Source organism: Plodia interpunctella, chromosome 2, assembly GCF_027563975.2.
Source record: "Plodia interpunctella isolate USDA-ARS_2022_Savannah chromosome 2, ilPloInte3.2, whole genome shotgun sequence".
In the NCBI taxonomy this organism is placed as follows: Eukaryota; Metazoa; Arthropoda; class Insecta; order Lepidoptera; family Pyralidae; genus Plodia; species Plodia interpunctella.
The window spans coordinates 9,249,575-9,270,958 of NC_071295.1; the positions used below are offsets into that span (position 1 = coordinate 9,249,575).

At 35.8% G+C, this 21,384-nt stretch overlaps 1 protein-coding gene across 2 annotated transcripts; it reads right to left on the minus strand.

Annotated features, from left to right (window-relative positions):
* Positions 1–153: 153 nt before the first annotated feature.
* On the minus strand, positions 154–19,864 carry LOC128674911 (uncharacterized protein). Of its 2 annotated transcripts, none has more exons than XM_053753904.1 (15): positions 19,703–19,864; positions 15,975–16,076; positions 12,049–12,272; positions 10,174–10,361; positions 9,716–9,798; positions 9,245–9,387; positions 7,736–7,892; positions 7,167–7,367; positions 6,582–6,767; positions 5,625–5,738; positions 5,027–5,175; positions 1,999–2,211; positions 1,334–1,473; positions 600–790; positions 154–390 (listed from the first exon to the last, which is right to left on the minus strand). In XM_053753904.1, the coding sequence occupies exons 1-15, from the start codon at positions 19,844–19,846 to the stop codon at positions 325–327; spliced, it is 2,301 nt and encodes a 766-aa protein (XP_053609879.1). In that variant the 5' UTR covers positions 19,847–19,864; the 3' UTR covers positions 154–324. The 2 variants fall into 2 exon arrangements, with proteins under 2 accessions (XP_053609879.1, XP_053609886.1); XM_053753911.1 differs by lacking the exon at positions 19,703–19,864 and adding an exon at positions 17,005–17,140.
* Between the last annotated feature and the right edge of the window lie 1,520 nt (positions 19,865–21,384).

The window sequence follows — 21,384 nt, forward strand, 5'->3', positions numbered from 1 at the left end:
AGCCGAATCTTCAAAACGTTAAGATCTTTTTACGCTAACTTCGGGCTTCGCGGCTTCATAACCCCCAAACGCAAAGGGAACAGGCAGAGATTAATTTTTATTCTAGCTAGCGAATACCAAGCGAAAAATAATTTCGCTTCAGAAAACTTATAATAAAAAATAAAAACAAAGTTTTATTAATAAAAAAATAGTAGCAATGCGTAACAATATCACCAGTCTTCGCGGAGACCCGAGGTAATCAACAGGCTGTGGTATTCTCCTATTTACATAATAATAATTTCATCTCGATCATTAATACTATTTCGTTGCTATATGGCGTGTCGTTCATTTTACGAACTTGAGGCCTAGTGCTTGCGTCATGAAGCACAGAATGTCTGTGTTCTCATCGATCTGAAACAACGATAATAGCTTTGTCAAATTTATTCAACAGTAGGAACGCGAAGAACCGACGACCGAAGGTTCTCAAATGGCGAATACGAGAATTCGTAAGCGCAGCGTAAGACACTCACAGATCATTGGACAAAAAATTTCTTTGGGAATCTTCGAGGGAGTACTCTTTGGAAGCACTCTGTGGCTGAAATAATGATAATGCAACTCACAATCTTGGTGGTGGGCTTGCCGCCGCCGTGTCCGGCCTTGGTGTCGACGCGCGCCAGCAGCGGGCGGGCCTGGCGCGCGCTGAGCCGCGCCGCGTGCTGCAGCGCGGCGATGAACTTCAGCGAGTGCAGCGGCACCACGCGGTCGTCGTGGTCCGCCGTCAGCACCAGCGTCGCCGGGTACTCGCCGTGCTCTGACAAATATTAACCAGTTTTTGTTACTATTTTAATAATTATAGTGGCAACTCCCATTGATTTAAGTAGTCATTACAATGGCAAAAATAATGGCAATACAAACTATCATAATGACATTGACATGACAGATGCCCGGAAACCTGCCAATCACAGGCCGATCGGAACGATTCTGATTTTTGGAAGGAATTGGGTTGTTAAAAGAAGATTATTATGCGAGGCATGAAAAACTTTTAAAAAGTTCTTTTACCACGATCTTTTGAGTCATTAAGATATTGTACCTACAGAAAAAACAACGTAAATAGATTGTGTCAGAGAAAGTGTACTAGGAAGAGATTTATACCACACTATCGCCGAACTCTAACAGATGCTGGTGCGAATACATGAACATTGCGTAGTTGTATGAGTGCTTTTATTTACCACAATTAAATACCAGCAATGTATATCGAATCAGCCAAAGTTTGGTGATATGTTCGCGGATAGTTTGGATATAACGTGTTTAACAAAATTAAATGGAAAGACGAGATACATAAAACTATACTCACGATCATCTGGTACAAAGATGTTGTGCAGGGGACTGTACTTGATCAAGTTCTGAAACTGCGTCTTGTTGTCGGAGCTGCCGTAGTCTGACACCCACGCGTGTCCGATCGTGAACTTCTGGAACCGCAGCATGTCCAGTACACTACAAATTGATTATTATGTATAATTTTTGTGTCAAATATGATAACTTTTCTTTAAAATATCTAAAGAGCTATGAGGGGTTAGAGTTGTATGAATAAAAAAGTACTATATATGAATGAAAAAAGTATGTATTTATAACAAGTATTTTAACTAATATGCGACGAACTAATGCGAAGGTATTTTTGTTTACTTTTTATACTCTTTCTCTATTCAACCAACTTTCTTAAAATTTCAACTTTCCTAAAAGATTGTCATTTGTCATACTTTCACGGATAGCCGATTTTGTTGAAGTGTGGAATAAATATAGTTAACTGGGGACATCTTTCTAAGATGGCTGGTTTGGTGCTTCCCAAAGTCATCTGGACTATGTTTCATCTAATACAAGTCCTCAAACTTGACACCCACCTCTAAGCCTGTCTTAAAGGAAAGGAGGCATAAAATCAGACATTATAAAAAATTGAAAACAAACGGCAATTAAATAACAAAGTTTGTTCGCGGCCCACTCAGTGAGTGTACGATGACTCACCCGACCTGCACGATGGCGGCGCCGTAGAGCGCGGGCCGCTGGTTGAGGCACGCGGCCACCAGCAGCCCGCCGTTAGAGCCGCCCTGCATGGTGATGAGCGGCGCGGCGCTGTAGCCCTCTGCTATGAGATACTCCGCCGCCGCCTGGAAGTCGTCGAACACGTTCTGCTTGTTCAGCAGCCGGCCCGCGTTGTGCCAGCGCTCGCCGTATTCCCTGCAACGCAATCAATATACGCATCTAAGCTTTTTGTGCTTATATGAAAAAGTGAAGAAAACGTTCTGACCAGTGGCGTGGCGTGAAAAAAAATAGAGGTAAAGCCGGACCAAAAACACGGATAACGCGTAAACAATAAAAAAGTTAACTTAACTATTTAAAAAAAAAAACATTTAAAAACAACAACCGTCAAATAACGAAATACAACTGACAATTGCTCTCTATGACTAACATCTGGGGTTTCGTCAATAATTACTGAAACGAAGTTAGGTTGGCTAATCTCTAATCTAATCTCGTCTAAAATTACTGCCGCGGTGCACTGTATTAGATCATTTTGGATTTCCGCCGATAGACCGGTAAACACACAAGGTTCTACAAAGCTGTCATATTTACTCAAATATAACAATGTTTCTATAAAGTTGAAACGATTTTCCGAGTTAGCCTTTTCATTATGCCCGCGAAAAGGTAACTCTTGTTTTGCAAGGACTATAAATCGTTTCATTAAGTTTCGATTTCGCTCTACTTTACGATTATGGGCTTCAAAATTATTATCGAGAAATGTTTCCAATTCTACTATTACCAAAATCATGTATTAATAAACAACTGCGTAAATGTTTTTCAGTTTGACAATGTTTTCTCGCGGAATTGGTCAAATTATTTATGTCCGAAAAACCCGTCCTATTCCAAGCACTATTAGTATCGGAAAACAAGAGACAAGGAAAGCAAAATAACTTATTTAATTTGCAACTGCCGGTTATCCATGTGTATTTGTCATACATTGAACAATGAAAATGTTTGAAAAACCCGTCTTTACGCCTATAATCAATTTTCATATCTGGACAAGCGCGTCCGAGTTTTATAACATATTTCTTATTTTCGAACGACATTTTTGAGAAAGCAGTTGATTAATTTAAAAGGTAATCTGTTAAACAACAACCTATTTCTACTAATGCCGCCATTTCTCATATACATACTACGACCTATGTGACGACAAAAAACAAACAAACCTTTACAGAAACACTACGCACAAAACACTTTTGGCAAGTAAAATTTCACTACTTTCGATTTTTTTAGGTTTCATAATCAAACAACACAAATCACAACAAATAAATTAGCATAAAAAAAAAGCTGTGCAATGCAAATGCGCGCGTTAACTAATGAGTGTGACTGATTTTGACAGGACGCTAGGCAGAATCGCTCTGATTGGTTAATAGTTGCCAAGCCAATCAAATCCTTAATACCTACCTACTACAAAAAGATTGGGAGGCGATTTGAGATCGGGTTATAGGTCGCCGTATATCGACGATTGGTTCTATGTAGTGGTATTAAGCATGTGTCTGTGAATTTCATTCATCCTAATTATTGAAATTCCCAAAAACATGGGCGGGTTGTCGTGACCGAGGCGCGATAGTAAAATCTTATGTGTGCGTTTGCGCGATTTCAAATGCATTGCGTATTTAGTATTACGATATTAAAGAATGTCTTTAGAAAGCGGGCAATGTATCGACGATCGTTCGTCGGCTTACATACCTATAGTAACTAGTAAGGATTTTTCTAAGAGTAGACCGCGGGGTAAGCTATTATTGTTGATTATATGAATGTAGTTTTTTTTAATTTCAGGAAACAAACCTTAATATTTTCAGGACAAACCTATATATCGAGCTCTATTTAAAATCAGACCTACTGTAACATTACCCTGAACAGATGAAAACAGCAAAGTCTTGTCTCATATAATGTCCGTTTGAAAGCACAGCGTAAAAGAAATCTGCATCCACAAACACAGTAAATACAGATGTACTGCAATGTCGTATCGTGGCAGCCTGAAAGTACCCTAAACACTTTATTATATGGAACCTGAAGGGCACTAATCGGTCCAATTCCAATAATCAGTCCACAGACTTCGGGTGCACAGGCATGATATATAGTTTAATTTGGTACATGTTCCGTCGCGTTCAGTCGAACTCGCAATCTGTCAAGAGCTTGAAAAACCGTCAAAATCGCCGAACTGCCAAAATAGCATTTGGTCCATACTATCTATAATAGCAAATGGTCAAATAGTCGTAGTGCTTAGCGAAAACTAGTTATGCCAGACATGAAACACACCTACATCAAATTTCAACGAAATCCTTAGCGCAGTTTTCAAAACCGCGGTCATAAATATATAAATTATTCGTTTAATAATATAAGGTAAAATAATTTAAGAACTAGGTGGGTAAATTTTACCTTATTTTAAATTATTAAAATTAAGATTGAATATTTTGACATTACAGCCACGACAGTTTTATACTTTTTAATTCTTGTTCGACTAGGCATAAGAAAAGTCACGTACAAGGAAACTGCTGACGTCATCTGGTCAATTTATTCAAAAAATATATCAATTTATTGACCAATGAAATACATTTATATTCAAATTAGTTTTTCAAAATAGCGTATATTTTCGAAAAAATAAATAACTATAAATACGAAAAAATGGACAATGCCCATTCCAGGCTTTGAGACGTCACAACTGCAGTGTTTGTATCTATAAAGTAGATACACATACACTGTCTCACGCGCACAAGTCGGAAACACAAATGTCAATGTCTCGCTACACAACATGACATCTTAGTATCACACTGATATACGGCCGTGGGCTAGTGGCAGTAGCGTGCAGGCAATCGACCGAAACGGACGTGTCCCGGCACTTGATATGGTTATTAATGATCCAGTGTTTGTCGTGAATAATAAATTACGTGTTCTACAACAACCTAGAATGTAAATGGGAACATTTATATAATGTTGAGAAAATATATATTTTTAACATGTTACAACTGACCCCCCTCCGCGGATATTGGGTATAGCGACGACGCCGTTGAAGTGTTGCATGAACACGAGTCTGGTGACGCTGAACGAGGGCTGGATGTTGATGTTGAACCCGCCGTAGCCGTACAGAAGTGCTGGGTTCGACCCGTCCATTGGTAAATTCTGAAAGTATTCATCATATATAACCAAGTAAATATTGTTTTAATTGTACATGTTTTATAGTATAAGTAGGCAAAAGAATATACAGGTTGGCTGATGGTAAGCAAACACCGCAGCCCATGAACACCGGCAACCTGACACGACTTTTAACATAAGCATAGGGAATATTTAATAAAATTTCAGTCCGATTTGGTAAAAAAGTAGGATGGCGCAATGGCGCTTTATAAAGTAGATAGCTAGAGTGCATGTAAACGTAAATTGTTTTCGAATAATGACGTGATGTACCCAGTAACTATAAATATTCGAAGCAACACCAAAGACACAGATCAATCTGAAATTAATCGGTATCAATCTATACATTATGTGTCTTCAAATTTCTTCTTCTTTCAAATTTCATTGAAAACTGAAAAATAATTTAGAATTTACATCAAAAATAAGTGTTTTAGGCTCACCTTCTTCGATACTATAAACATAGGAACTTTAGTGCCATCTTTACTAGAGTAGAATATTTGCTTAGCCTCGTACTGCGACGCATCGAAACCCTTCACTTTCACTTCCCTGAACACCTGGAATAATATATCACAGTTAAATAAAATATAACCATGTGCAACTGCCCAATTAAATTAATTTGCTAACGAACGTTTAATTTATTTTTTTAGATAATTACAGTAAATTCATACGTATTATGGGACTACAAGTCAAAAATCATACATTCAGTAATTATTTTTAAAAAAACACAAAAATGGAAATACAACAGTAATATATAACTTTAGTAATATTTATCACTAAATTATATGTACAATAATAAAATCTAACACAATTTTTATTACTATGGATTAAGTATCGTCAGAAACTATGAAATTACTCTAATAAAATAAGCAACTGATTATTGGTAATTACGATTCAGGTTCAACTTGCATTTGTTACAATTGTCTTCTGTAAATAACAAAAAACGTAGGTTCAAAAAAATTATCAAAATAAAAAAGATAAAAACCGTTACATTTCATCTGAAAGATTTGTTGTATTTTTAAAATCTTTCAACAACGTTTAGTGAGTAAAACTATTGATATTGTATGACTTGTAATTATCAGATTATTAAAAAAAAAAAGATTATAAAATAGATCCAATATATACCTACTCACAACTATTATCATTTAATTTTTATATAGTCGTTTATAGTTTTATCTTAATTTTAAGATAAAACTATAAACGACTATATAATTATACTTAATAAACTATATTATAAAGATACTATGTATAAAATTAGTGCAGTTTTTTTTTACGAACAAATTTTTTTGCAATTGCAACACCAAATTAAATCAAGATCGGTCGATAAACACCCTGCGTTGCCAGCAAAGAACACAGTGCTCTAAATGATGAGTGTAGTTGTATTCAAGAGCGGTACTAACAGTGGGTTCGTAGGGCGTCTTGTTGAAGTCGACGTGGTAGATGACGCCGGGCGTGAGGAAGGACATGAAGTGGTAGAAGATCTCCGCCTGCTGCTTCTTCCCCGAGAAGCCGACCACCGAGCCCACGCGCAGCGGCAGCGTCAGCAGCAGCGCGCCCGCGGCGGCGCTGCGCAGCTGCAGCACGCTCTGCGAGTCGACTAACGATCACTATCACTTTCTTACGCCGTTTCTTCTCTGCAATCTCTCAATTTATTTCATTTTGATTCAATGATCATTTCCCAATGTAAAATTGAAATAAATGATTTATTTTCTTGTGCTCGTGTTTAAAAAAAATCAAATGTTGAACTATGTACGTGAAAGTATTGACACTAATCTTGTTAAAAGCTATAGAATCTCTCATCTTAATCTATCAATGTATAAATTTATTAGCATCAACAGCTGTTAAAGCCATCAAATTTTAAATTATATCTAATATCTCAAAGCTAGCCCAAGTCCAGTCTCCCTGGAGTACTCCGTGATCAGAGTCTGCCAGTTGTGTACGTGAGTATCGAAGGTGGATCTAGATCAGTGGTAGTCATATCTCACCTTGACATCTCTAACATAATGTATGACCAGTTTGTCCCCGTCAACAGCTGAAGCCCAGTCCAACACATCACTGGGGTGCTCCGGGATCAGAGTCTGCCAGTTGTCCTCGTGAGGGTTTTGGAGGTCGATCTTGATCAGTCTATAGTTCGGAGCGTTCTTATTTGTTCGAAATATGCACACGGAACCCTCGTTGGTAATGTACTGGAAATAAATGGATTTATTTTTTAGTTCTAAGAGTTACTAATGTCAAAATCATAATGATGTCCAAAAATCTTAGGCTTTGTATCACTTTGTCATAGAATTAGACTAAACGCAAGTTTAAATAGTTGTTTCAAAGTTTCAAATGTGCACCTTCGAATAACACTGGGAGATAAATCGTTAATCAACAGCACACAAATCGTTTATTAAAGAAAAGGCAGAGAGTAGACCTATTCATGACTAATTTGCTATTCATTTGAAAGTTACATTATTATCACGCTTGCTACCCACGGATGTGACAGACAAAGAATTTGAAAAGTGGAAAAATTATCAGAATTTTATTTTTGGTACACAAACGTTAAAAGCTTTACCTCATAATCAGCCTCAAACTTGTGCACGATCTGAGTCAAGGGCAGCTTCCCGGTGATGTTGTAGTCGTTGAGCTCGGCGAAGAACAGCAGGTTGTCGCGGCAGTCCCGCACTGGAGTCACGATCAGGTACTTGCCGCAGTCTGTCACTTCTGCGCCGCTGAGAATCAAGTCATATTGGACCTTATACCATGGTAATATAGTTGGAAAACAGATTTTTGAACTCCTCAAAATTTTTGTCTAAAACAACTGAATAACTATGAAACTTGTTAACAATTCTATTTCTAATAGTTGTTAACACATTGTTTAAAATATATTATAAACAATAACACCGTGAAACCTAAATTTAATCGTGGTGTATGGACCTCGAATGATCTTGGTCTGGTGTATTGTCATCATATAAGCGCGACGCGAGTGAGTGCTGCGTATCATCAGTACTATTTTGGAAGTTCTACCTTCCTCCTCGCGTGTGACATCAAAGTTGATAAGTGCGAAATATTGACTATACTTTACATCTGATTCGGGAGCATCTCGTGTGGATATTGTCGACTAATTAGTGTTAATTAATCAAATATATAATGACACGCTTTAATAACACTTTACAGATATATTGTGTATACATATATTTCTAAAGTATTATTGGAGTGTTTATTAAAAATCAAGAACCCTTAGTTCGTAACAATATTTAATACCAAAGTTACGATGAATGGCATGAAGTTACAGTAGTTTACTTTTCTGATTTATTTGTACACTAATTTTGCTTTCTAAAGGCGGATGCACACTGAATGCGTACGAAGCACGATTTTACACACTATTCTGGACCATAGACTATGACATTATATATATACATATATGACATTTACAGACAAAAAATACTGAACTAAGGTAAAATAACTTGTCGTGAAAATTACAGAATATTATTTTAAACAACATCCAATTTTACCAATAAAATGCTTGTTTGCTCAAAGTGAATTCTAAGCAACTATTTACTTGCTAATTGTTACTCTAATTAAGGCCGTACGTACGCTTTCCTGCTCAGCCATTGTCTGTGATTTGTATTGATGTCTCTGTCGACACGCAAATAAAAGTAAAAAAAAATAATAAAATAAACAATAATAAATCACTTTGAACAAACAACTTATTAATTAATTGATTGAAAACTGATCGATAAGGTCTAATGCGAGTGAATTTGCTAAGGGCAGTGGTGTAGTGAAATGTGCACTTCCAAAGAAAATTTAAATGTTTCCGTTGTGCACCACAATATAGCAGATATCATATTTTAGCCGATTATTTTCCAGTTCTTGAAGATGACAAATAAGTATCATTCATGTCTCATCAATGGTCTGACAACTAGAGATGCCGGAGACAAGAAGAGTTCGGTTCCGACGCTTAACAGCGAGAGAAAATACTCATATGAGAGATAAAACTTGATCTGACCGGGGATCGAAACCGGGACCTTAAGTGTAGCATTTCAGTATGATAACCATTAGGGCAGAGAGAAGTGACACTCACATCCTCCAGAGCGGTTCTTCCGGGAACTCTACGACGATGACGTCATCCTTCTGCGGGGTGTTGAGGCGATGGAAGCACAGCTTCTGGTCGCGGTTCACTTCAGTTTCCGACCCGTCTGTCTTGCCCGTCTGGTCGGGGTAACGCTGGAAATAAAATGTAACGCCATCCGTTTGTAAATGTTCAAGATTTCCAACTCACATTTCCATATTAATATTATTAACGCGAAGTCGGTCCATTGCGCTTTCACAGTCGATTTTGATGAAATTTGGAATGACCCGAGGTCAAATACAGGCTAGGCTACCGTGGGCAGAGCTGCGGACAACAACTAGTGAATAAATAAAACCGACTACATATGATTTGAAATTCAGGTGAAATGGATTTTAATTAACAATTTATGTGGAAAGTGAATTATGGAAAAACAATTTCCACTCAGGCGAAGCTACAATGTTTATGAGATTGTGTACTACTTACGGAATAAAATAGGCCTTTGTGATCTTTCGTCCATGACATCGACGCGAATTTAACCTTTTCTAACACTTCAGGGTAGTCTTTACCTGAAAACAAAATTGGAAATACACTAAACAGTGCCCTGGGCACTGAGCTAAGGTAAAAATCGGGAAACGCTTGGATGAGAGCCATTTACACTAGTATCAACATTTTAATTGAAAAGAGCAAACCTCTGCTCCTTTAAAACTTATATATTGTGATTCCAACAAATATATATATTAATAAAATTGCGCTTTATTTAATTCATTTGTTTAACATTTGCTATCAATTTTGGATGAGAGCTAACTCTTCACAAATTAGTAAAGGCTAAATAAGCCTTGCGCCGAATGTACTCGGGAACACGTAAAGATGACAGAGAGAACTAGAAGAGGGCTAGCTGTAGACCATGAAAAGGAAGCTGCCGAGTTACAAAAATATGTTACCTGTAGCAACATCCTTCAGATGTATGGTGATCCAATCGGAGCCGCTGGCTGACAGTCCGTACGCGAAGGTGGCGCCATCTTCCGTGAAGCGACTGCCTGATAGCGCGATGGTGCCATCTTCAGATAACGTGTTGGGGTCGAGGAACACTCGTGGCTCGCCGTCGAGGCTATCTTGCACGTATAAGACACTGCAAATCAGGAGAATGTTTTAATTCACACAATATGAATTGAATACTACTTGGAACAATGTGAAAAAACTGCTGTCAACAGAAAAAGTAATGACGGCCCATATTACTTAGAATGAATCAAGTATATACGTAGATACGTTCAAACCGTTGAAACGCTACCGTTAAAACGTTCAAATGATAATAATCTATATGACTGAATAAAGAGGTAGGAGGAGGTTGTGTATGTAAACCAAAACCAATAATAACATGGCAGACTCAATAGGCTTCTCACTTTTTGTTTAGCTAACGGTCAGGATGAGGGTATTTCTCTAAAATAAAGCGCACAGCTACCAATGCATAGGCAATAGAACTCTTATCTCAAGTTACAGCTCAAAATACCAGGGAATATTATTATATACACCAGAGATAGTCTCTGATTATCATCATCCATTACTAACTCTCAAATACTATACGCTCACTGACCAAGCCACCTTGCGTATCTTTACAAAAAATCCATAACAAAGTAACACCACAGGCATAGTGAGAGAACACGGCCAGTGACAGAATACTCTTACTGGCCTCACAGCCACTACACCATAATCTCAAAGCAATAACTATTGTCTCAACTGTCTGTGTGTCCACCCTAACTACACAATTAACTACCCTAATAGATAATTTCAAAGACACACGACACAACCACTCTGCACGACAGCGCCAGACCAAAGTGAATCTCTAGAAGACAACGCCCACCGAACAAGATTTGAATCCCATTCTTGTCCAATGAATGAAACGGTTCAATCATTCATTTCATTCCTTCGCGAACTGAACTGACAGCTGAACATTTTCATTATACCAAACACAAACTGTCACATGTCAGTATGACCATATCGTGTTTCAAATTAAATCAGTTAACAAACTACGAACCAGATAGCGCTATAGTAATTACTTTTAATCCAACACTCCGACATATCTTTCAATATTAATGAGCTATAGAGTCGCTCAAAATAATCGAATACCTACTAAAGATGTTCTTTAACCAGTCAAGTTTCAAAAATGCAGCTATACTAAAAGAAATTACAAATTTCGAAATAGCCTTTTTTATTCGTACTTAATACTTACTTGTACGTATTGTTGTGTATCAAAACACATCCCGACTGCCTTGCTCTAGTTGAATGGCGAAACAACTGGCTTAACTACATTATATAATTTAAGGGCATTCTCATTCATTGCTCTATTTATATGCAACGCATGTGGCGGTTATATAACACGTAGTACTACTAAACTGTGGCGATAAAACTGTGGACCTTGTGGTTGCTCACTGAACAATATTTACAAATCATTCGTTTTGATTGGGTACTAAACATTAAGTGCATCACTTACAGTGTTCATTCGGTGGAAAATCACTGCTAGTGTGTCAACTAGTGATGTCAACCTTTTTTAGTCACTACCGTGCAAATAGGGTGGCCATGGGCTACCCTGTTACAAAGATTTATATATTTTCTATAAGCCAACGAGTTTGCTCATATAGCTCACAGTTTATGAGCTGTGAGTGAATTAATATTGTGATATGTTTAAAAGTTTAGCATGGATTTTCATCATAAATTAATCAGCCCTTCAAAAATGATCTTTAAAAACTACCTATTTATTAGTCGTGTGAGACAAATTAAGATAAGCCCGTCGTTTCATTACCTTTCATTTCAGTACTCACTTCTGGTTCTGTAGGCCAGTGTTTTTGAAGAAGAAATATCTGTCGCCCCTGCGGAAAGGACAGGAGTATTTGGGGTAGTTCCACAGTTCCGTGAGTCGCTCGTGTATCTCCGACTTGACCGGGCACGCGTTTAGGTAAGGCCGCGTTATTTTGTTCTCTGCCTCTATGAACTCTTTGGTCTCGTTGGAATCGGGGTCTTCTAGCCAGCGGTATGGGTCTTTGATCTGGAAGTACAGATAAGAAAAACATTTAAGTCAAAATTACTTGTTTACATATGTTTGAATTTAAATACAACATTAATTTGAATAAAAGAGAGTGACAAAAACTTGACGATAATCATTGAATGTCAACTTGACCCAAATGGAAAACCAAGCAACTGTAAAATAACAAAAGCCATGATTACAGTAAAAAATAAATAACTCTTCGATTGAATTGTTGTTGAATTGTCAACATCTTTGTGTATATATTTTTTAGGACATTAAATATAAAATTAAGTTAGGGTGACAATGTTTACATTTTTATGTGATTTTTTTATTCGACAATATAGAGAATGATAACACTTGTGTAAAAACTAAACGTCAAAATACAATTTAAAACGAAGGAGTTATTAATTAAATTATAAGTTCATATTTTTTATAGTTATCTCTTAATAAAACAATATATTTTTACACAAAATCAAATTTGAAAGTGGTGCAAGATTTGATTTATCTATTATCCCCTAACATCAATGTCAACCTCGGGCAAGATCCTTGTCAGTCACAAGAACACAACAGGTATTGCATTAACTGCAAAGGTCAACGAAACCTTGTTTGCCACCATTTTCCTTACCAACGCTTGTAACATTAATGTATTCTTTGATTCATTTTATCAAACACTCAATGCCACTTTCTTGAAGTGTATCACCAGTGATACATCAATGTGGTACTTTTTATACCGGAATTATATACGGTATATAAAGTACCACATGCACTTTTTATAACACGCGTGTTATTTCAAGTTTTACTCGTATGGCAAATTTAATTAAAATTAGTCGAGTAGTTTTTTAGTAAAGGATTATCGAACATCCATCCTCAGAATGTTTGCATGCATTACTCATATTAGTTGAACAATATTGGACTTTATTCGCGAAACATATATTTTATTACGTAAATAGTAAATTCCCATACAACATATGCATCTCATCGCTTTGTTTCTCAGTCATTGAACCGAACTGAACAAGAAGGCTATGAATAAATTTAATTCATCAATATTTTTCAAACGAACACATGTTACCAAATGACGCATTCTACTTAAAATTTTGCTTTCTTGTCATTTACAATTTATTTTTAACGGGAATAAATTACTTCTTGGCAACTTCACTTACTATTAAAATAATTTTAAACTTTAGGAAGAACAGTCTCCTCGATCTTGTAATAGATGAATGAAAAAAAAATACTAACTCTAAAGTTTGTACAAAAATTGTAATTTGGTTTCTGTGTTGTAAACATTTTGTTGCTTTGACTGTGTATCGGATACGGACAATGACTTATGGATCAATACAATGATCGATATCATTCAATTGAGGATCCACTCGTCACAACAATCGATAGCGGAAACAATTTCCTCGATAATTGTTACGACAGTTGAAAAAATTGCGCGGCAATTACGACAATCGTTTGTGGAACAATCTATATCTGCATGTTGTCTACTGTTCGTTTACTTTTTCTTGTCTTATCGATAAACGCTTTACAGTTTTCATACAAGACATGCAGCTCTCAGAGACACCTCTAGCTTATCTTTTAAATACCTTAGGTACTTATGCAAAATCAACTAGATATGTGAATTTATTTACATAGTTATATTCACATAGTTTTTGTTGGTTACGTTTATTGATAAGACAAGTTATCCATCCCAACTGATATCAGATGGAAAGTAAATTCATTTATTTTGTTATCTATTCATACTTTATCTACTGAATTAATCTTGTTAAAATTTCTCATACATATACATTATGGAGAAGAACATAAGACTACATATTCCGGGAAAGTGTACTGTTCCCGTGGGGAATCCACGCGGTGCATGCCGCGGATGAAAGCTGGTTAATATATAAGCACAAGTGAACTTCCAAAGCTTATAAACGTGTGGAAAGACCCTCATCTCATCCATCCAAACACGGTAATCTGGACAGGTATGAGTATGAGGACTATGAGGGATTCGAACTCCAACCCACTAAAACCCTACGGTGTTAATACGCCAACCGCAAATCTAGGGACTACCTCAGAACGTGCTAAAAAGTGCAAACAATGAAATTTATGCTCAGCAGTGGGCGAAGTTAAAATAATGATGGTGTGAATCTAATATAACTAAAGAATAAATCGATGTCTTGATTTAAAAACATCGTACTAAAATCTTGACGTAACCAGATTGCATTTGTCATCGAACAAAATGTGTTATATTACTTATTTTTGTGTTACTACAGAGTGAAAATGTGATGGAATTACGCCCATTAATTTGTCAGTTTGTGTCGGCATTTTTGGGTAGCGGATTCATATCTAAATTACAACATAAGAATAACTCGTTTTAATCCTATGGTTCGCAGCCTTACTACTAAAACTATAGTTTTAAATTGGATAACCTCATATATGTAACGATGTTGAAAATGCATTGTTTATTTTACTGTCTGTCGACCGGATATTACATAAGGTCGGGGCTCTCAACGTTGTGCACCATTAGTTGCATCAATCCAGACTATTTTATGTGCATGAGTAACATTTCTACTTAGCAAACGTGAGACAACACATTTTTATAAATGTAGAAGTGAAGGGAAAATTCACGAAATCCTATTGTTGCAATACGAGGATGACGTACGTCGCGATTAGGGGATATAAAGCTATGACAACAACAGCATCTCCAAAGAGGGTTGACGTCAGACAGGCGGACCATTGTAAAATCATAGCCGAATTTTAGGCTAAGGGGATCCTGGGCTTCCAGGCGTCATAACTGTGAATCAACCGACATGCACAAATAAGTGAGAGATTTATTACAAGCTGTTGTGATTAAATCTTGCACGTAAAATTCTACCTATTTCACCTATTTCCGCTTGTCCTACTGAGTTGAAATTTTCTGTCGCTTCGGTGCACCTGATGATGCACCCAGGATCAACTCCCGATGAGGATTCCTCAACGGTTTGGTTTCCTCACGGACACGTATGATATTTTTCACACGTCACGCGTTGAATCTTAAATGTAATAAGATCTCTCTGACGACAATAAAAGCTTGTGGCAAAAATGACATTTTTGTAAAAATATGTACTTGTCTTGAGATTGCAAACATGAAAGTTTGTGAAAATGTTTAGATTTTAGAATCGATATTTGTTAACTACTCTTTCACGCAAAAATTTATGGCCAGATTTAATTTATGGTATTTTTAATTCAGGAATTCCTAGTGTGCAGGCCTTACGTGTCTATTTGCAGCGACCAGCATTCGGAAACAGCACATCAAATTAGCGTATTAACTTATCAGAGTGAGTCTAGTGCATGCATTGTGTGCGACCACTACTGGTTCTATACCGGTATTTAGTATATAATATCATACTTTGCAAAATTCCATTATAAAGTTCATTTAACTTTACAATGGGAAAAGTTATCTCTCACTATGAACTACAGAAAATCTATATAAACTTAGTTGCAGCACACGTCCGTAGCGCTACCTAGTGGCATGTTTTGATAGGTTCCAATATGTATGTGAATAAACACCTTACTAATGCAAAAATTTACAAGTACCTACCTAACATACAAGGCGAAAACTTCGCAAAACAAATTTCGAAATTTCGAAAATTACGCAAAGACAAATTTTCCTGAAACGACAGCTTCAGGAATGCATTAATTATAGTATAATTCGGTACAATCAGAGGAAATAGCCATACTGTGACAAAAAAAACAACTTACCAAAACACCATGATAGTTATCGACGACGGTTTCATCCCTCCTCGCGACAGGATAATCGAAACTCATGATCTTCGGCGCGGAGGACGTGGACGCGCACACGCACTGCAACAACATATACACACACACTAAATACACACATTCCATGGCGGGCAACGCTCACAGACACCGGTCAGAGACTGGCCGGATGGAGGCGCGACATCGTCTTATAAAGCACGATTGAAAACAAACCGGGTTGCCACACGAGCAGTCGAACTGGCCGCACCATTTGCAAGCGGTTATTTTGACTGCTGCATGCATTTCTCGTTCTTCCTTGATTTGTTTTGATGTTTACACGTCAGGTTTAGTTTTTTAGCTGCACGACTAAGTTGCCAGTGTTCGAAGTTATAAGGATTGTCTTTGTAAAATATTTTTTATGGCTGGTTTGCGCGGGTTATTTGTTGATCTATGTCTGCGATACATTGAACTTGATTCACACGACATAACACAACTATTATATATTTTATATATTAAGCTCTCATTCATAGAAATATGTAAAAAGCAGTGCCAACAAATTATTGCATAATATTTTTAGGGTTCTTTTATAAATGAGGATGTGCACATGCCGCATCCTATCGTTAGAATTTTTGTCTAACTGTTGTACTTATTTGAGTATGTTTTGAATATTTTATTAAATGATTGAAAAAAAAAAAACTAAAGATTATCTGTCGTTTCAATAACATCTGAATAAAACTAAACTACTGAAATTTTGGAAATGACTATTGAGAAATGACAAAGACATTATCTAAGTTCAATTAACACCAAGAAAGTTGGTTACAGAGTAAAAAAAATAAGTTTTCCAAAAAATATAAATAAGTAATCAAAATATACAAATAATTACGTAAATACGTACGATGGTGATCAGAGCACAAAGATAAAATAGTTATCCATAAAAAATAATATTTTGTCATTAAGATCGCTACCAACTAATGTTACAAACAATGATGTAATAAAACATTACAATAGCACGTAATTAGTTGCCAAATGCGCTTACCGAACAGCGAAGCAAAACAGAAGATAGAACAAGTGGAATGAAATCACTATATCTATAAACGCGATACGCACATACAGGATGTGTGACTGGTACTGGAGCGGCTGTGATACCACTGTCTTGTTAAACGTTGATGCGTTTGATATCTAGAGGCCAACCATCATTATGTGACGTTCCCCTCCGATACGTATTGTCATTTGTAAGTATATGAAAGTTCATACATATTTAGTATGTCAGCAGGAAATAGACATAGCACAGATTGTGTAGCATTTTCACTCGGGTAGTCGGCATATATTTCCAAATATCATAGCATGTAATAAAAAAAAATATTTTTTCCAAAATTTTCACCCACTTTTTTGAATTTGGCCGAATGGGAACACGCGAGAATGAGAGAAAAAAAAAGGGAATACCTATATCATTGAATTTGCCTGCAATGATATCTATAAAATAATGAAAATAAGTAATGCATGAAAATATATAACATGACAAAATGTAATGGAGGGAACAGTCATTCAATCATGATTAATCTCGAATAATGACGAATTCGAGTTTATCGGGAGCAAACCATTTCATTAATATACAATACGAGACAAGGCACTCCAAGTACTAATACACAAGGTGAACTTGTTACTATGTTCTTTTATATAAGGGCTGAGATAGAACCAAGGGGTATTAAGAGGCTTGACTATTTCTAGATCTTTATGCTGCCATTGGCGGCATAGTATTTTATTTTGTGGTAATAGAGTAACTTCACTTTTGCTTTTTTAAAAAAATACTAGAACAAATTAAATTTTTGGATACTTATTCAAACACTATTATATGTACATAACATTATAATATATATATATATAATAATATGTAGCATTAAAAAAAATGTCAACTGCGTAATTTTAAGGCCAGTTCACACACATTTTTAATGGCTATAACTACAGTGCTTATCATGTAAATCGGATTAAATGACAAAAAAAATTCAGAGCAAGTGTATACTGCACCTGTGTAGAACAGAACTTCACTACCAAATAAGTAGTACATTTAATGGTAGCACACGAAAAATATTGCAAAGACTTATATCTCGTCAGATTTCATTATTTCTCTAGTCTAGCTAGCTAGATATTAATAATAATAATTTATTTCAGACAACATGATCCATAGGGGTTAGTATCAATTGGCCTTAGAATAAAAGTTAGTAACACATTTACGGACATACACAGATATTAATTAATCACCTAACTGCATTTATTTTTCGAGAAATTAAGTTTTATATATTAAGCAGTGGTCGTCAGCATCCATATAACTGGATAGGTAGCATCCTTTACATGTAATGTGGTTTCATCCATCCTTTCTTACATATTATAAAACAAAGTCCTCTGCCGCATCTGTCTGTCCGATTGTTCATGATAAACTCAAAAACTACTGCATGGATTTTCATGCGGTTTCCACCAATAGATAGTGTGGTTCCTGAGGAAGGTTTAGGTGAATAATTTATTATGTTTTTACCCGAGTGAAGCCGGGATGGGCCGCTATTTTTATTAAAACTATACCATCCCCCTATAACTATTTCACTGGTGCTACCTTCATACTTTTTCTTACATACATACTCATTCCGTGTACACCACATCCATCTCAATATACATCTCTGCCATATGCAGTTGTCTTTAATCCATTGCTTTTTTTGCCCAACATCTTGGATCCATATTTCATTACTGGTTTGTTGTATTAATTTTTTCCCTTTAATTTAAGGGCATTACCAGCTAAATACAGAATAGTGAAACTAAAGTAAAACAGCAGGTTTAATTAATTAGGCATACACTTTCTCTATCCTTTAAATTTGAAGAAGCTGCAGGTGTGATTTCAGTCTATTATTACTCAATACTGCTGATATTTTTAATACTGATTTTTTGTTGATAGAATAATATCTTTTTGAGGTAGCATAATATAAATTAAAGCAAAAATTAATCAAACCAAATATCAATAAAAAGAATAAATACTTAGAAAAGTTAAGTAAACACCTATTTCAGCCAAACAATGGAAGAATGTTTCATAGCCCACTATTTTAAGAATATAAAAAATACTTGAATTCTCTTAAGTATATGGTAAGTCTTAGTCTTTAGCGCCTGCTTAGTAACACTGTTATCTACTTTCTAAATTTTACATAACTATTTCTATACTATTATTATAAAGAGGTAAGCGTTTGTGATTTGAGGCAGGTAATCTCTGAAGCCGACTGAACCGAACCAATTTCAAAACTTCTTTCAACATTAAAAGAAAGGTACATTATCTAAGATTGCTATAGGCTATATTTTATCTCAAAATTCCTACCGGCCCTGAGCCACATCTAGTGTTACATAAAGTTTGGAAGTTTGTATATGGTAAAAGTTTTCAATTATGAGGTCAATGAGTGTTTTGAGATTTTCAGCACTTTTTAGGTAGGTACCTAATTAGGCTTGGGAAACTCTGGGGGTATCCATCCAGGTAACCTACCTTCTTGCTGTCAAAATTATTGAATGAGGTTATGAAAACATAAGTAATCATAACACGCCAGAAACGAGCACAACAAAACCCTATGGACCGAAAGTAACTTTTAACACAATAATAATATAATTGGACTTTATTGGAGTCCAAAATATGAATTTCAAACAATGAAACAAAGCACGGTTACCATTGGTACTAAAAAAGTTTTGTAAACAATTTCATGACTTACCAATTCTTTTCTAATTCCACCAAATTTGAACTTATAACTTATCTGGCGGGTCAAAATTGGTTGTTCGTGTATAAATAATGGGAAATTTACTAAAATACGAGAATGATTGGCAAAAAAGGGACGCACCGCCATGCGAAATGACATTTTGAGTTGGTGTTGCCAAGCCAGTGTATTTTACACGTTCAAGATATTTTATTTTGTGATAAAAAAATATTTTAAAATTTAAAAGTATTGTACAGACAACTCAATAATTTACCTAAATGCAAAAATTCTAAACATACTGGAATAAAAAGAAATAGGAATATATAATGTGTCTCAACTAATACTAGAAATGTGAAAGTAAGTTCTTCATTTCTTCACGCTTTATCATGCTAACCAATCTTCTTGTTTCTCAAAGAAAGAGTGCGGGGAAGGCTACTTTTCATTCTGGGAAAAAGTACCTACTTTTCCTATGGGAAATTCACACCGATAACAAGCTAATATTTATGAAATCAACCCCTTTTCTCTAACTTAAGATATTTATGAAAATGAGGATAAATGCCAATGATTTTCAATTCCTTTCTCGAATAAAGTCAAACTAATACTACATGAAGTCTTGGCCATAGCAATGAGCCGACAGTGCTGCGCTTTACGCAACGTGACAGAATTCGTGTATCCCTACAATGTGTGGGCGTAGCATCATCAGTCCTTCCGCTAAACAGTATGTCAAGATGCCTGCATGAACTTTTGATAATATCGACGAATTTGCAATAAGTTTCGGTAGGTTGATGTGCTGTTGACTGTACATACATTCACTACCTGTGTGTAATCTGTGTCATATTTATAAAACCTCCGATATTCCACTTTATCATTACAAGGTATAAAACAAAGTCGCTTCCCAGTGTCTGTCAGTCTGTCCATATGTATGCTTATATTTGTAAAACTGCGCAATGGATTTTGATGCGGATTTTTTTGGAGATTCCATTTATACAATAGAAAGGTTTATAATGTATATAATCTAAACTAAAACTCGAAATATATTTGGAGAATATAATGAGACAAATATTTGGTAATTGAGTCGTTTAATGGTAGTTTAAATGAATGGTCATAGCGTTTTACATGAGCAACGTAACCTGCCGTCCGCTGTAAGGCACTAGTAGAGAAACGGACGCTTAGACTATATTACCGATAAAATAATTATACCGTCAACACATACATTAGGAATCGCTACAAAAATATAATCCTATGCACTCTGAATACAATTGTAATTGATAAGACTGGTATAAAGGTTTAAATTGAACATAGGTATATAACATTTATTAATAAACGGACAGTTTTATTAATTTAAAAAACTTGCACTGCAGTCCTATTTAGTTTATATAAGCTGGGAAGACCCCATTGTTGATTATTGGTAATATAAATAATAGTGTGCAAAACAATTTTTATATCCAATAAAAGCGATAGAACTGAGATTCAAACCTTTACACCATATATTTTTATGAATTTAACATTCAATAACTAATATATAACACAGATATGTATTCAACTTCATGATATTTACAATGTTATTAAAACTACGAATATTTTACAAATTAAGCACGTAACGCACAAAAACATCACGACATAACATTTTGAACTAGGAGAGCATTTGGAAGAAATGGTATTCCGCCGTCATGCGTCAAAAAAAAAACCAACAATGACAT